This window comes from Ammospiza caudacuta, chromosome 6 (genome assembly GCF_027887145.1).
Source record: "Ammospiza caudacuta isolate bAmmCau1 chromosome 6, bAmmCau1.pri, whole genome shotgun sequence".
Lineage (NCBI taxonomy): Eukaryota > Metazoa > Chordata > Aves > Passeriformes > Passerellidae > Ammospiza > Ammospiza caudacuta.
This window is the reverse complement of record NC_080598.1, coordinates 13,878,764-13,894,615: the sequence shown is the minus strand read 5'-3', so window position 1 is coordinate 13,894,615 and position 15,852 is coordinate 13,878,764. Positions and strand designations below refer to the sequence as shown.

The following is a 15,852-nucleotide window of genomic DNA, read 5'->3' as shown; positions in this document are numbered from 1 at the left end:
TGGGCTATTCACCCTCAGCCCACCATTCCCAGGGATGTGTCTGTGGTTCCCGTTCCTGCCCTGAATCCCCAATGAATGGTTGACACACCCTTTATAGAGGTAACCATGCCAAAATGAGGTTCCTGGTCTGGGAACGACTCTCTGACCAGTTTGGGTTTTAATAGGAAAAAAGGGAAAATCACACTGAAATCAAAGATAATCCCTGTACAGGAGCTCTTTTTCTGCAGCACTGGACAGCGAGGGCTGACCTCTGTGGCCAGGGCCAGCCTTCCCTGGGGACAGGGCCCCACCACACTGCCACACACATGTCCCCAGGGCTGTGGCATGGCCAGGACATCCTCATGGCAACGTCCCCAGGGCGCTGCTGCCCACATCATCATAGTCCGTGTGTCCAGGGGGCTGTTCCGAGGGCTCCCTGGTGGCTCCTGAGTGACTTGGAGGGGAGTAGATGCCACCTTGGGGACAGCACAGAAAGGTGACTGAGGGGGCATGCAGCTCCGTGTCCCCCTGACAGACCCCACCTGGGCTCTGGCCACAGCAGCCGTGGATCTGCTGCTGGGGCCCTGCCCGCCCCCACAGCCAAAGCCTGCCATGGAGTGGCTCTGCACAGGGGACAGGGCAGCCGGGAGCCCTCTCACCTGTGGGCAGCACACAGATCCACCTCTGCCGTGCCACTCCCTCGGAGATGTCCCCAGTGCTGGCAGCGGGGGGCTCCTGGGCCACATCCAGGACATCGTCGTAGCCATCCGGGGGTCCTTGCTCGGGCCGGGCAGGGAGATCTGGGAAAAGCAGAGGGGTCCATGGCAGTGACCAGCGGCCCTGGCAGGGCTCAGGCTGTGTCACCCCCTCCAGCCTTTCCAATTTGGCACGAGCTGGAGGCCCTTGTGTCCTACAGGGACAGGTGATGTTTCAGTACACACTAATAAGGGGGGAAATGTCCCCTCAGCCTCTCCCAGCCCGGGTCTATCCCTGTCCCCAGCTTTCCCTGCTGGCCTCCTGCCCTGTGGCCCTACCTGGGGCTGCTTCGGTGTCACTCCCCTCCACGCTGTCCCCAGTGTCATACGGCAGCTTCTTCACCCATCCCTCCAACAGGGAACCTGCAGGGCATAAACAGGGACTTGGGGGTGGCCTCAGCTGGCACCGCCGGTGACAGAACCTTGCACTGCAGAGCAGGGCTGCTCTGGGACCGAGGGACACCCACAGCCCATGGCCAGCAGCCCCTGCTGGGCCGCCAGGAGCCACAGCTGCCCTGGGGCTCTCAGGCAGAGCCTTCACTGCGGGCACAGCTGGGGCACAAGGGCTGCACCCACCTGGGGGAGTGGGCACCTCCTGGTACTCGGGCATGGCTTTGTAATCCAGCTCCTCGTAGACAGCGTTGGAGATGGCATCTGCAGCTCTGCCAGGGCCTGCAAGGAGATGCAGCACTTACCTGGGGCTCTCGGGACACCGGGATCACCCCTGGCCCCCTTCTGAGCTTTTCTGCAGGGCTGGGGCCCCGGGACCCCCCAAACGGGATCTGTCCCCACCCCCACCCACCGGGACCCACCTCGGCGCTGGGCACGGCACAGCAGCAGGGCCAGGGCACCCAGGGACAGGCACAGCAGCGTCCCCAGCACCACGCACAGCACAGTGGGCACGGGCACAGACCCCACAGCCACTGCCCGGGGCGGCCTTCTGGGGACACCTGTGGGGACACAGGCAGGCAGTGAGGCCAGGGAGAGCCCAACCAGCCTGCTCTGGGGGATGCAGGCACGGGCAGAGCTACCTGTGCTGGTGGCACCCTCCGGATATGGGGTAGTGTGTCCCTCAGTGGTGCCATCACTGTGCTCCTCACACTCCACATAGGCATGCCCGCCTGGGCTGCCACAGCTCTGCAGGTGCCAGGGTGCTGACGGGCACTGCCAGAGCAAGCGGGTCCCGTCCTCACAGCCCACCCAGGCCAGCCAGGCCTCGGTCGGCTCCTGGGCGGAGACAGCTGTGAGCCAGCCCCGGTGCCCACAGCCCAGTTGGCGGCAGACGGTGGCGGCAGTGCCGGGGCTGGTTCCGTTGGCGCACACGCGGCCCCAGGTGCCGTTGTAGGAGACCTCCAGGAAGCCCCGGCAGCGCCCAGGGCCCCCTGCCAGCCGCACGGAGAGCTGCTCTGCAAGGGGGGCAGCGGGGTCACGGCACGGCCAGGAACCCCCCGGCGCCTCTGCCGGGCCCTGATCCGGGGCTGCCCCGCACTCACCTGAGCACACGGCCCCTGCCCCGCCGCCGCGCCCGCACTCGCGCCGTTCCGTGCGCCCGCACTCCCACAGAGACTCCTCGGAGCCGGAGCACTCGGGGCTGTACGGCCACAGCGGCCCCGGGCCGCCACCCAAGCGCGCCCAGCCCGGGGCCTGCAGCGCCGCGCCACAGCCCAGCTCCCGACACACAACGGCCGCGTCCTGCAGCTCCCAGCCTTCCTGGCACACCCAGCTCCAGCTGCCACCGGAATAGACCTCCACACGCCCGGCACAGCGCCCTGAGCTCCCCACCAGCCTCACCTGCAGGCTGCCTGTGGGCACGGAACGAGTGGCCTGGGGTTCCTGCTTGGGGCACCGGCACCTCCAGCCCTTCTTGGCATACCCACCTGAGCAGACAATGATCATCTCCTCAAGGCTGCTGTTCACTGCAGGACCCATTCCTGAGACATCACCCATCTCCTCCAGCTGGTTATCCATCTCCTCAGGGCTGCTGGTCAGCGCAGAGCCCATGCCCAAAATGCTGTCCATCTCTTCAGTAATGATGTCCACCTCGCTGCGGCTGCTGCTCAATACAGAAGCCGTACCCAAGGCAGTGTAAACGTCCTTGGGAAGGCCACAGCCCAGCACCGCACACACCATGTACACATCCCATAACTTCCACTGCTCCAGAGGCACACGGCGCCAGGCTGGGCTGGTTATGCTCTCCTCCAGCCGCCCATCACAGAAGCTCTGACCATCCACCAGCCTCAGGGACGCGACGAAGCCAACACCTGCAGAATCAACAGCAGAGCCATGCGGCTGTGGCACCTGATTCACACTGCACTTCAGTCCAAAATATCTGCTCACAATTCTTAACAGGGTCCCAAAGGCCCTTAAGGCTCCTCACAGAGCACCCGTACCCACCTGAGCAGTTGACGGCGGCGGCGTTCCCGGGGGCACAGGGCGGCTTCCCCAGCACGGCCACGGGGCACTGGCCCGGGTGCCGCTCGCTCCCGCTGCAGCCGAAGGCGTCCGGCCGCAGCGGCCCCTCCCCGCTGCCGAAGGAGCCTCCCGGCAGCACGCTGAGGGCGCGGCCGCAGCCCACGTGGCGGCACAGGACGTGCGCATCGGCCAGGTCCCACTCGCTGGCGCACACGGAGCCCCACGTCCCCCTCACTGCCACCTCCACTCGCCCGGAGCATCCCGAGCTGCCGTTCCCCAGCCGGAAGCCCGTGTAGGCTGCCACAGGAACAGCCTTGAGAGCACTGCTGGTGCCGGGACCCCAACTGCCCCCGCTGTCCCCGCCACTTACAGGAGCAGATGATGCTGCCAGGGCCGCTGCAGCCCGGGCTCTGGGCCGGACGCCGGGCACAGGCGCTGAGACGGGGCTCGGTGCCATTGCACTGGAAACCCCCGTCCCAGAGCGATCCCGACACTGCCCCAAAACGGCCACTGCCGGCGATGGCGATCACCTCACCGCAGCCCAGCTCCCTGCACACCACCTGGGACACCTTCATGTCCACCTGATCCTCACAGACACCGACCCAGGCCCGGCCCTGACGCACCTCCAGCCGCCCGGCACAGGATCCATCGCCACCAACCAGCCGGGAAAAGCCTGTGGGAGCAGTGCAGGGCCAGTGACAAAGGGGTGTGCATGAAACAGCCTGAAGCCTCCAGGCCCAGCTCCTACCTTGGCAGACAACGGCGGCGTCCAAGCCATGGACGCTGCCGTTATAGGGTCCCCAGCCACGGATCTCACAGTCCCAGAGCGTGGCCTCGTCCCCTCTGCAGTCCACCAGGGCCAGGCTGACAAACCCGTCCCCGACACCAAAGCGCTCCTCGGTGTAGTAGGTAGCGGAAGCCGAGCCACAGCCCAGCTGCTGGCAAACCACCTCGGCGTCCTCCAAGTCCCAGCTGTCGTCTCCCACTGTGCCCCAGTGGCCCTGCAGCTTCACCTCCACCCTCCCGGCACAGGGACTGCCGCCGCCCGCCAGCCTCAGCTCCACGGCATCTGCACAGGGGCACCGGCACGGCTCAGACCAGCCCGCGGTGCCCCAGCACAAGGCGGCTGTGCCAGCACGGGCAGCGTGTCTCCTCACCTGTGCAGGTCACCCCCACATCCCGCTCGTGGCCGCAGAAATGCCGTCCCCATCCGAAGTTAGGACACTGCTCCAGCGCATCCTCGGTGCCGTTGCAGAAGAAGGGCTGCAGCCAGATCCGCCCGCTGCCCGGCCCGAACGGGGCGTGCAGGGACGCCCTGGCCACCCGGCCGCAGCCCAGCTGCCGGCACACCACCACGGCCCAGCGAGCCTCCCAGTCGAAGTCGAAGGCGCACACGGAGCCCCACTCACCGCCGTGCTTCACCTCCACGCGCCCGGCACAGCGCCCGCCGCCGCCCACCAGACGCAGCTCCCCGGAGCCTGCGGCACGGAGGCTGCTGAGCCGGGCCCGCCGCCGCCGCGGGCCCCGCTGCCGCCCGCCCGACACTCACCCCCGCACAGCCGCACGCACACGAGCAGCCCCAGAGCCAGCAGCGGCCCCATGGCCAGCGGCCCCAGCCAGCGCAGCCAGGGCACCTCTGCCAGCGCCCGAGCCAATGCACGCTGCAGCACCGGGGCGAGCAGCCTTTATCAGGCGCCTCATCTCCCGGCTGCGGGGCCGCGGCCTCCAATAACCTGCTCCGTGCCCAAATATGAGCCTCGCCTGCGCCTCTGCCGTCACACACCTCGCCACAGTGGGCTGCCACCCGGATGTCCCCGGGGGGAGACAGCCCCCCCACAGCACCTGCCCTGCGGGGGCCCCTCCCGCATCCCCCGGGGCTCCAGCGCTGCTGCTGCTGGAGCCTGTCCAGAGCCCCCCTGACGGGGAGCACGGGCTCCAGCCCACATCCTACCGACAGCAGCATCCACAGAACCACTTCTAGGCAAGGCACCTGCAAAGCTCAAAGGCCCACGCTCGGGGCGCTCCCCTCCCGGCTGCTCGGAGCCCCCGGGGGGTGGCAGCAGCCCCCGGCTCTCGGCGGGGCTGCCAGCTGCCCGGTCCCTCGCGGCGGCGCTGCCACATGGCGCTGCTGCCGCAGCTGCGGCCCCGCGCTCGCCTCGCCCCAGGGCAGGAAGGAGGCGGTCACCCCCCGGCGGCTCTCGGCCTCGCCAGCGACCGCACGCTCCTCCCGACACCTGCGCTGCCTCCGCCGCCCCGGCCCCGCCGCCCCGGGCCGCCGCAGCCCGCCAGCCGCGCACGGCAGGAAAGGTCCCGGGCTCACCCTTCACAAGACTCTCCGGCAGCGCATTCCCTACGCAGCGATCCGCTTGCGCCGATGGCACTGACACCATTCACAGCTGCGGCTCCACTGATCCCCGCTGGCCCCGCAGGTTCCCCAAACACCCACGGCCACACACTCAGAACCCACATTTCCTCACCAGTTCTACTCCAGATTTCCCATGGCACATCCGCGGGTGACTCCCTCTGTGAATCCGAGTGCTGCTGCCGCAGGAAAGCACAAACAGCCCCGGCTGCTGCGTGCCAGGATTGTCCCAGGCAAAGGAAGAGGGCTTTGAGCCTCTCACATTCCAAGCACAAAAAGTCCACTCTAAACTCTCTCTTCCTCCCGATCTTCCTCTCCCGCTGTCTCTCTCAGTGTCCCTCACCTGGCCGGGATCTCGCTCTCCTCGGCCCTTTGTTATGCACACGATCGGCACCTCCCGGACTCTCGTCCCGGGCTCCCGCGCAGAGCAAACGGAGCCGCTGGAACTGCAGTTGCTGCCCACGCACCGGCAGCGCGGCCATTGCTGCCCGGCACCACGTCCCGGTCCCTCGCTGTGCAGCGGCGGCAGGAGCTGCCCTGCCCCATCCCCCCGCGCTGCCGGGCCCCGCGGCACCGGGCCCTGTCCGGGCCTGCTCCGCTCACACACGCACGCACCGCACGGAGCCCGCACCGGAGGGCACTGCCTGGGTGGGTAGCTGCCTGCTGGCCCGGCCACAGCGGACGGGAGATCTCCGAGTGCACGTACACAACTCGGGGCCCTGAGGAGGCTCTGAGGGCTCTTACCGACGGTTCACATTGGGCTGCGGTATTGCCGCCTCAGCAGCCCCGGCTGCTGCTGCGAGCAACTCAGCCGCTGCTCCGCCCTTCCCACCTGGAGCAGCTCAGCAAGCAGAGGCCAAAGCCCTCCTTCCCTCTTTCCCTCGCTCCCACAGGGTGGGCAGCTGCCGGCTGGCGGGCGCCTCCTGCCCGGCCTTGGCTGCGCGGCTGCTGCTGGGCCCCGTCCCATCTGCCTGGACCGGAGCGACAACGAGCTGCGAGCCCAGGGCGTCCTGCAGCTCTGCCAGCAGCTCCGGCATCCCCCCTGCCCGCCGAGGAGCCTGGGGTGAGTCAGGGCCCTGCCCCGACCCTTCCATGCCCGGCATGCCCGAGCCGGGCGGCGGAGGCCGCGGGACAGGCAGGGCCGCACCGGCACCGCGGCCGCTGCAGCACCTCCCTCCCCACAAGCTCCAACACCTTCTCCTCTGCTCCTGCCTCCCCCACGCCCAGGCTGAGCACGGACGGATTCAGCCAGGCCCTGCTGCAGGAACTGGACGCCCTCCGGGCGCCCTGCAGCCTGGCCTGAACATCGGGAACCTCCTGGAGCACGACGTGCCACAGGCCGGGGCCATGGCCCGGCTGCCCTGCCACCGCGGGGTGCTGCCGGGGGGCAGGAAGGCGCTGTCCTCCTTCAGGAGACCTCCCATCCTTTAGGAACATCCTTCCAACAACCAGAGCCACTCCTGGCCCGGCTCTCTGTGCTGAGAGTGGGGCTGAGCCTGCCCCACCCTCGGGGCACAGGGAGGAGATCCTGCTGCATCCGCGGGGCAGGATCTGGGTCCTGTCCCCTCCATTTTGCCCTCGTTGTTGGTGGCAGCAGTTGCATGCATTTGGCAGTGCCAAATAAAGACCCTGCAATCCCAGCAATCTCCTGGGCTATTCACCCTCAGCCCACCATTCCCAGGGATGTGTCTGTGGTTCCCGTTCCTGCCCTGTATCCCCAATGAATGGTTGATACACCCTTTATAGAGGTAACCATGCCAAAATGAGATTCCTGGTCTGTGAATGACTCTCTGACCAGTTCGGGTTTTAATAGGAAAAACGGGAAAATCACACTGAAATCAAAGATAATTCCTGTACAGGAGCTCTTTTTCTGCAGCACTGGACAGCGAGGGCTGACCTCTGTGGCCAGGGCCAGCCTTCCCTGGGGACAGGGCCCCACCACACTGCCACACACATGTCCCCAGGGCTGTGGCATGGCCAGGACATCCTCATGGCAACGTCCCCAGGGCGCTGCTGCCCACATCATCATAGTCCGTGTGTCCAGGGGGCTGTTCCGAGGGCTCCCTGGTGGCTCCTGAGTGACTTGGAGGGGAGTAGATGCCACCTTGGGGACAGCACAGAAAGGTGACTGAGGGGGCATGCAGCTCCGTGTCCCCCTGACAGACCCCACCTGGGCTCTGGCCACAGCAGCCATGGATCTGCTGCTGGGGCCCTGCCCGCCCCCACAGCCAAAGCCTGCCATGGAGTGGCTCTGCACAGGGGACAGGGCAGCCGGAAGCCCTCTCACCTGTGGGCAGCACACAGATCCACCTCTGCCGTGCCACTCCCTCGGAGATGTCCCCAGTGCTGGCAGCGGGGGGCTCCTGGGCCACATCCAGGACATCGTCGTAGCCATCCGGGGGTCCTTGCTCGGGCCGGGCAGGGAGATCTGGGAAAAGCAGAGGGGTCCATGGCAGTGACCAGCGGCCCTGGCAGGGCTCAGGCTGTGTCACCCCCTCCAGCCTTTCCAATTTGGCACGAGCTGGAGGCCCTTGTGTCCTACAGGGACAGGTGATGTTTCAGTACACACTAATAAGGGGGGAAATGTCCCCTCAGCCTCTCCCAGCCCGGGTCTATCCCTGTCCCCAGCTTTCCCTGCTGGCCTCCTGCCCTGTGGCCCTACCTGGGGCTGCCTCGGTGTCACTCCCCTCCACGCTGTCCCCGGTGTCATACGGCAGCTTCTTCACCCATCCCTCCAACAGGGAACCTGCAGGGCATAAACAGGGACTTGGGGGTGGCCTCAGCTGGCACCGCCGGTGACAGAACCTTGCACTGCAGAGCGGGACTGCTCTGGGACCGAGGGACACCCACAGCCCATGGCCAGCGGCCCCTGCTGGGCCGCCAGGAGCCACAGCTGCCCTGGGGCACTCAGGCAGAGCCTTCACTGCGGGCACAGCTGGGGCACAAGGGCTGCACCCACCTGGGGGAGTGGGCACCTCTTGGTACTCGGGCATGGCTTTGTAATCCAGCTCCTCATAGACAGCGTTGGAGATGGCATCTGCAGCTCTGCTAGGGCCTGCAAGGAGATGCAGCACTTACCTGGGGCTCTGGGCACTCTGGGGGAACCGGGATCACCCCTGGCCCCCTTCTCAGCTGTTCTACAGGCCTGGTGTCCCTGGATCCCCCAAACCGAAACTGTCCCCACCCACCGGGACCCACCTCGGCGCCGGGCACGGCACAGCAGCAGGGCCAGGGCACCCAGGGACAGGCACAGCAGCGTCCCCAGCACCACACACAGCACAGTGGGCACGGGCACAGACCCCACAGCCACTGCCCGGGGCGGCCTTCTGGGGACACCTGTGGGGACACAGGCAGGCAGTGAGGCCAGGGAGAGCCCAGCCAGCCTGCTCTGGGGGATGCAGGCACGGGCAGAGCTACCTGTGCTGGTGGCACCCTCCGGATATGGGGTATTGTGTCCCTCAGTGGTGCCATCACTGTGCTCCTCACACTCCACATAGGCATGCCCGCCTGGGCTGCCACAGCTCTGCAGGTGCCAGGGTGCTGACGGGCACTGCCAGAGCAAGCGGGTCCCGTCCTCACAGCCCACCCAGGCCAGCCAGGCCTCGGTCGGCTCCTGGGCGGAGATATCTGTGAGCCAGCCCCGGTGCCCACAGCCCAGTTGGTGGCAGACGGTGTCGGCGGTGCCATTGCTGGTTCCGTTGGCGCACACGCGGCCCCAGGTGTTGTTGTGGAACATCTCCAGGAAGCCCCGGCAGCGCCCAGGGCCCCCTGCCAGCCGCACGGAGAGCTGCTCTGCAAGGGGGGCAGCGGGGTCGCGGCACGGCCAGGAACCCCCCGGCGCCTCTGCCGGGCCCTGATCCGGGGCTGCCCCGCACTCACCTGAGCACACGGCCCCTGCCCCGCCGCCGCGCCCGCACTCGCGCCGTTCCGTGCGCCCGCACTCCCACAGAGACTCCTCGGAGCCGGAGCACTCGGGGCTGTACGGCCACAGCGGCCCCGGGCCGCCACCCAAGCGCGCCCAGCCCGGGGCCTGCAGCGCCGCGCCACAGCCCAGCTCCCGGCACACAACGGCCGCGTCCTGCAGCTCCCAGCCTTCCTGGCACACCCAGCTCCAGCTGCCACCGGAATAGACCTCCACACGCCCGGCACAGCGCCCTGAGCTCCCCACCAGCCTCACCTGCAGGCTGCCTGTGGGCACGGAACGAGTGGCCTGGGGTTCCTGCTTGGGGCACCGGCACCTCCAGCCCTCTCAGGACACCCACCTGAGCAGACAATGTAGGTCCCATGAGGGACGTCAGCTGGTGCAGTGGTCATGTCCCCGTAATAATTCTCAGGTATATTCCTACCGGTCAGATCAGTGGTCATGTGCACAATATCTTTGATCATGCTTTCCAAGATTTTTCTCTTGACCGAGTTGATATCACGCAATAAGGACTTCCCACGGACAACATCACTGCTCCCCAGTCCTCCACAGCCCAGCTTCCAGCACACATTGCTCAAATTCCGTAGGAGCGAAACCTCTCCTGGCACACGGCGCCATGCCCCGTTACTTGTCTTCGACTCCAGAAACCCCTCGCACCGGGTCTCACCCTTCACCAGCCGCAGGGACTCAACAGCGCCTGTAAAATGGCAGCACTGAGAACTTTATCAAAAAAGAAGCGTGCATCATCGCAAACCATCTCCACTTTTGGGAGTGTCCCAAAGGCCCTTAAGGCTCCTCACAGAGCACCCGTACCCACCTGAGCAGTTGACGGCGGCGGCGTTCCCGGGGGCACAGGGCGGCTTCCCCAGCACGGCCACGGGGCACTGGCCCGGGTGCCGCTCGCTCCCGCTGCAGCCGAAGGCGTCCGGCCGCAGCGGCCCCTCCCCGCTGCCGAAGGAGCCTCCCGGCAGCACGCTGAGGGCGCGGCCGCAGCCCACGTGGCGGCACAGGACGTGCGCATCGGCCAGGTCCCACTCGCTGGCGCACACGGAGCCCCACGTCCCCCTCACTGCCACCTCCACTCGCCCGGAGCATCCCGAGCTGCCGTTCCCCAGCCGGAAGCCCGTGTAGGCTGCCACAGGAACAGCCTTGAGAGCACTGCTGGTGCCGGGACCCCAACTGCCCCCGCTGTCCCCGCCACTTACAGGAGCAGATGATGCTGCCAGGGCCGCTGCAGCCCGGGCTCTGGGCCGGACGCCGGGCACAGGCGCTGAGACGGGGCTCGGTGCCATTGCACTGGAAACCCCCGTCCCAGAGCGATCCCGACACTGCCCCAAAACGGCCACTGCCGGCGATGGCGATCACCTCACCGCAGCCCAGCTCCCTGCACACCACCTGGGACACCTTCATGTCCACCTGATCCTCACAGACACCGACCCAGGCCCGGCCCTGACGCACCTCCAGCCGCCCGGCACAGGATCCATCGCCACCAACCAGCCGGGAAAAGCCTGTGGGAGCAGTGCAGGGCCAGTGACAAGGGGATGTGCATGAAACAGCCTCAAGTCCCCACGCCCAGCTCCTACCTTGGCAGACAACGCCAACGTCCGAGACATTGATACTGCTATTATAGGGTCCCCAGCCACGGATCTCGCAGTCCCAGAGCGTGGCCTCGTCCCCTCTGCAGTCCATCAGGGCCAGGCTGACGAGCCCGTCCCCTACGCCAAAGCGGTCACGGGCAGAGAAGGCACCAGAAGCCGAGCCACAGCCCAGCTGCTGGCAAACCACCTCGGCGTCCTCCATGTCCCAGCTGTCGTCTCCCACTGTGCCCCAGTGGCCCTGCAGCTTCACCTCCACCCTCCCGGCACAGGGACTGCCGCCGCCCGCCAGCCTCAGCTCCACGGCATCTGCACAGGGGCACCGGCACGGCTCAGACCAGCCCGCGGTGCCCCAGCACAAGGCGGCTGTGCCAGCACGGGCAGCGTGTCTCCTCACCTGTGCAGGTCACCCCCACATCCCGCTCGTGGCCGCAGAAATGCCGTCCCCATCCGAAGTTAGGACACTGCTCCAGCGCATCCTCGGTGCCGTTGCAGAAGAAGGGCTGCAGCCAGATCCGCCCGCTGCCCGGCCTGAACGGGGCGTGCAGGGACGCCCTGGCCACCCGGCCGCAGCCCAGCTGCCGGCACACCACCACGGCCCAGCGAGCCTCCCAGTCGAAGTCGAAGGCGCACACGGAGCCCCACTCACCGCCGTGCTTCACCTCCACGCGCCCGGCACAGCGCCCGCCGCCGCCCACCAGACGCAGCTCCCCGGAGCCTGCGGCACGGAGGCTGCTGAGCCGGGCCCGCCGCCGCCGCGGGCCCCGCTGCCGCCCGCCCGACACTCACCCCCGCACAGCCGCACGCACACGAGCAGCCCCAGAGCCAGCAGCGGCCCCATGGCCAGCGGCCCCAGCCAGCGCAGCCAGGGCACCTCTGCCAGCGCCCGAGCCAATGCACGCTGCAGCACCGGGGCGAGCAGCCTTTATCAGGCGCCTCATCTCCCGGCTGCGGGGCCGCGGCCTCCAATAACCTGCTCCGTGCCCAAATATGAGCCTCGCCTGCGCCTCTGCCGTCACACACCTCGCCACAGTGGGCTGCCACCCGGATGTCCCCGGGGGGAGACAGCCCCCCCACAGCACCTGCCCTGCGGGGGCCCCTCCCGCATCCCCCGGGGCTCCAGCGCTGCTGCTGCTGGAGCCTGCCCAGAGCCCCCCTGACGGGGAGCACGGGCTCCAGCCCACATCCTACCGACAGCAGCATCCACAGAACCACTTCTAGGCAAGGCACCTGCAAAGCTCAAAGGCCCACGCTCGGGGCGCTCCCCTCCCGGCTGCTCGGAGCCCCCGGGGGGTGGCAGCAGCCCCCGGCTCTCGGCGGGGCTGCCAGCTGCCCGGTCCCTCGCGGCGGCGCTGCCACATGGCGCTGCTGCCGCAGCTGCGGCCCCGCGCTCGCCTCGCCCCAGGGCAGGAAGGAGGCGGTCACTCCCCGGCGGCTCCCGGCCTCGCCAGCGACCGCACGCTCCTCCCGACACCTGCGCTGCCGCCGACAGCGCCGCGCCTCCGCCGCCGGTTCTGCCTCGCGGTGAAGCCACATTCCGGGGGGGGCACAGAGCCCACTTGATTTTGTGGGGACCCACCTGCGTTATCTTGGATCAAGCACCACCGAAAATAAGGGGTGTAAGAGGGGGGAGCAGGAGCTCTCTTGAGTTCTCGGCTGTTTGTGAGGGTGACAGTGGGTCTGAGCCACCCGCAGCAGTGCTGAGCAGTGACAGTGCCAGCAGAACAGCGTACTCCCTACAGGGTCACTCCTGCAGCAGCGTAGTCACCGCTGTGAAAAACGCCAGTCACTTGTTTTTAAAATTTTAAAAGTGTAATAGTAATAAAATGGTTATAAAAATAGTAATACAATTAGAGTAATAATAATTTAGACAATTTGAATTAGGACAATATGAGACAATAGAGACAAAATTTACGGACGTCCGGGTATCTTTTACTGGGCAGCACGAGCCCGAAAAAGGACACCCGTTAACAAAGGATTAACCCTTAAAACCAACAGCCTGTTGCATATTCATACACTTCATACATGATGCATAAATTCCATTCAATTACAGCATTCTGTCTGGTCATCGTCAACTTCTTCCTCCGAATCCTAACAGCGCCTTCGAGGCGGGAAGAAGTTAGTTTCTTCTGATAAGAAGGCAATAAATTATTTTTCTGTGAAAGAGTTAGGTGTCCTGTGACTGCAACACCCTGCAAGTCCTTTCTTCACAAAAAAAAAAGTATCCCATATAGCATAGTTTCTATTTTAATATTTTTTATAACCTAAAACTATATTTCACACACTACTTAAGAGAATTAATACAGCATTACTTTGTAACACAACACATATAATATTCATTTTAATATTTGCGAAAAGCCAATCATAAAATACGCATTTTTCACAACCGCCATGAGCCACCAGCCTTTCTGTGGGACTGGGGACCTGCCACCTGCCAGTGTCCTCGTGTCACCCCAGGACATGTCGTGAGCTGCCCTAAACCCTGTTTAGCCCTGAGGTGTCGCCCCTAGGGTTTCGCACGGCGCTGCTGCGGCTGCCTGTCCTTCCTGCCCGCACGCAGACCCAGCCGGGGCTGCCGGCAGGGGACGATCCGGCTGCGCTCTCCCCGCGGCGGGCGGGAACCCTCACAGCGGGTCCCCGCGACATTATCAACCTCCCGCTCTACACCGCGGCCTTTGCATGCAGGCGGCAAAGTGCCACAGGAGGTTTCATTCCGGAACGCCTGCCGCGTCTCCTGGAATGACAGCCCAGGAAGGTGGGGGGAGACGGGAAACCAGGAGAACGACGTGGGAACCGCGTGCGCGGCTGCCCCTGCTGGACACGCCCCCCGTCCCTGTGACCACGCCCCATTCCCGGAGCCCCCGCCCCGCAGCGCCACCCCCGGGCCGGCAGGGGGAGCCCCGCGCAGCCGCGACGATCCGGAAAGAACCGAGCGGCGGCGGAGGCGGCCGAGCCAGGGCTGGCGGCGCGGGCGGAGCGGGCGCGATGGCGCAGCAAGTCGAGCAGCTGCGGGCGGACGGCGTGGACAAGGAGGTGCTGCGGGAGGGCACCGGGCCGCTGCCAGACTTCCGCGACGGCACCAAGGTCAGGTCTGCGGGGGAACGGGCGGGGTGGGGGATGTGGGAAGCGGAACGCGGCGGGGCAGGCGCGCATGCGCCCCCCCCCCCCCCCCCGCCTCCTTCGCCATGGTGACGCCACGGGCTCCTCCTGCTCCTTCAGGCCACTTTCCACTACCGGACGCTGCGGTGCGGCGATGAGGAGACGCCGGTGGACGACAGCAGGGCGCGGGGGAAGCCCATGGAGCTCATCGCCGGGAAAAAGTTCAAGCTGCCGGTGTGGGAAGCGGCGCTGCGAACCATGCGGCCCGGCGAGCGCGCACGCTTCCGCTGCGACACCAAGGTGGGCGGGCCCGGGACCTGCCGGGGGCGTGGTCTGTGCAGTGGGCGGTGACTTCGTGTGGTGGGCGCGGGTGGCGTGACCCCCAGTGCGCTCTAGGCGTGCGGTTCGAGGCTGGAGCATCCTTATGTCTTTCCCCCTGCCCTCCTCAAATTCCGGCTCCCTTCCCTCCCGCAGCACGTGGTGCTTTACCCACTGGTGTCCAAGAGCCTGCGGAACATCGCAGCAGGGAAGGACCCGCTGGAGGGGCAGCGGCACTGCTGCAGCATCGCCCAGATGCACGAGCACTACTCCCTGGGGTACCCCGACCTCGACGAGCTCCAGAAGAACCCCCAGCCCCTCATCTTTGACATCGAGGTGCTGAAGGTGAGGTGCCGGCATGGGGAGCTCGGGGTGAAAGTGTCCAGAAGACACACAGATGTGGCATGTGGGATGTGGTTTAGTAGAGGCCCTGACAGTGCAGGACTCGAGAACTCTAGAGGTCTTCTCCAACCTGAACGATTCCATGATCCTGTTCTCTGATTGCATGATGGGGTACTGGCAGGTGGAGCCACCCGGCTCCTACCAGCAGGACCCATGGGCCATGACAGATGAGGAGAAGCTCCAGGCTGTGCCCCAGATCCACAAGGAAGGCAACGAGCTGTACCGTCAGGGCAAGGTGTCTGAGGCAGCTGCCAAATACTACGATGCCATTGCCTGTCTCAAGAACCTGCAGATGAAGGTGGGTCTCCCCAGATACACACAGGCATCCTTGAGAATGCAGGGCTTGAGAGCTGCCCCTCACTCTCTCTGCTCTGTCTGCCACAGGAACAGCCGGGCTCTCCAGACTGGATTGAGCTCGACCAGAAGATCACACCCCTGCTCTTAAACTATTGCCAGTGCAAGCTGCAGTGTGAGGAGTACTACGAGGTGCTGGACCACTGCTCCTCCATCCTCAACAAGTACGAGGGTAAGGAGCCACGAGCTACCCCAGGTGGCCCTGGAGGGCACCAGGACACACCCCCAACCCTCCGCTGACCCCGGCTCTCTCCCCACAGACAATGTCAAGGCCTACTTCAAGCGGGGCAAGGCCCACGCAGCCGTGTGGAACGTGGCTGAGGCTCAGGCTGACTTTGCCAAAGTCCTGGCGCTTGACCCTTCGCTGCGCCCCGTGGTGTCCAAGGAGCTGCGGAGCCTGGAAGCGCGGCTGCGGGAGAAGGACGCCGAGGACAAGATCCGCTTCAAGGGCATCTTCTCCCAGTAGAGTCCGTGGCTGCAAGGGAGAGCCCAGTGCTCTCGGGACAGGTTCTTTTAGATATTCCACATGTGGAATGGTCATGGATGTTTATTAATGTTTAATACAGATTTTACTTATTTGAAGTCAGTGGAAATGGCCCCGGAGCTCGCCACAGCCTGGGGACACAGCCAGGCCTTATCGTCACGCCAGGGATA

General features: G+C 65.8%; 2 protein-coding genes across 3 annotated transcripts; one reads left to right on the top strand and one right to left on the bottom strand.

Moving 5' to 3' along the window:
• Nucleotides 1–211: 211 nt before the first annotated feature.
• LOC131559315 (deleted in malignant brain tumors 1 protein-like) lies at nucleotides 212–11,866 on the bottom strand. The gene is made up of 30 exons (XM_058807642.1): nucleotides 11,815–11,866; nucleotides 11,423–11,743; nucleotides 11,014–11,334; nucleotides 10,636–10,938; nucleotides 10,248–10,562; nucleotides 9,771–10,127; nucleotides 9,388–9,696; nucleotides 8,941–9,300; nucleotides 8,707–8,844; nucleotides 8,468–8,563; nucleotides 8,171–8,254; nucleotides 7,796–7,936; nucleotides 7,530–7,612; nucleotides 6,656–6,885; nucleotides 5,976–6,238; nucleotides 5,137–5,526; nucleotides 4,930–5,093; nucleotides 4,696–4,807; nucleotides 4,304–4,624; nucleotides 3,895–4,215; nucleotides 3,517–3,819; nucleotides 3,129–3,443; nucleotides 2,612–2,995; nucleotides 2,228–2,536; nucleotides 1,781–2,140; nucleotides 1,547–1,684; nucleotides 1,311–1,406; nucleotides 1,014–1,097; nucleotides 639–779; nucleotides 212–455 (listed from the first exon to the last, which is right to left on the bottom strand). The coding sequence occupies exons 1-30, from the start codon at nucleotides 11,864–11,866 to the stop codon at nucleotides 340–342; spliced, it is 6,927 nt and encodes a 2,308-aa protein (XP_058663625.1). The 3' UTR covers nucleotides 212–339.
• A 2,075-nt stretch (nucleotides 11,867–13,941) lies between these two features.
• Nucleotides 13,942–15,780, top strand: AIP (aryl hydrocarbon receptor interacting protein). Of its 2 annotated transcripts, none has more exons than XM_058807915.1 (6): nucleotides 13,942–14,109; nucleotides 14,245–14,424; nucleotides 14,599–14,787; nucleotides 14,966–15,142; nucleotides 15,229–15,370; nucleotides 15,459–15,780. In XM_058807915.1, the coding sequence occupies exons 1-6, from the start codon at nucleotides 14,011–14,013 to the stop codon at nucleotides 15,662–15,664; spliced, it is 993 nt and encodes a 330-aa protein (XP_058663898.1). In that variant the 5' UTR covers nucleotides 13,942–14,010; the 3' UTR covers nucleotides 15,665–15,780. The 2 variants fall into 2 exon arrangements, with proteins under 2 accessions (XP_058663898.1, XP_058663899.1); XM_058807916.1 differs by having other exon boundaries at nucleotides 13,979–14,114.
• The last annotated feature ends 72 nt before the right edge of the window (nucleotides 15,781–15,852 follow it).

What these genes read in the sequence shown, in the direction of transcription:
- LOC131559315 (XM_058807642.1), bottom strand. Translation starts at nt 11,866, where the DNA reads ATGGGGCCGCTGCTGGCTCTGGGGCTGCTCGTGTGCGTGCGGCTGTGC. An exon ending in GTGCGTGCGGCTGTGCGGGG is followed by an intron (nt 11,744 to 11,814) that starts GTGAGTGTCGGG and finishes TCCGTGCCGCAG; the next exon opens with GCTCCGGGGAGCTGCGTCTG. An exon ending in TGACACCGAAGCAGCCCCAG is followed by an intron (nt 780 to 1,013) that starts GTAGGGCCACAG and finishes TGCTTTTCCCAG; the next exon opens with ATCTCCCTGCCCGGCCCGAG.
- AIP (XM_058807915.1), top strand. Translation starts at nt 14,011, where the DNA reads ATGGCGCAGCAAGTCGAGCAGCTGCGGGCGGACGGCGTGGACAAGGAG. An exon ending in ACTTCCGCGACGGCACCAAG is followed by an intron (nt 14,110 to 14,244) that starts GTCAGGTCTGCG and finishes CTGCTCCTTCAG; the next exon opens with GCCACTTTCCACTACCGGAC. An exon ending in CATCCTCAACAAGTACGAGG is followed by an intron (nt 15,371 to 15,458) that starts GTAAGGAGCCAC and finishes CTCTCCCCACAG; the next exon opens with ACAATGTCAAGGCCTACTTC.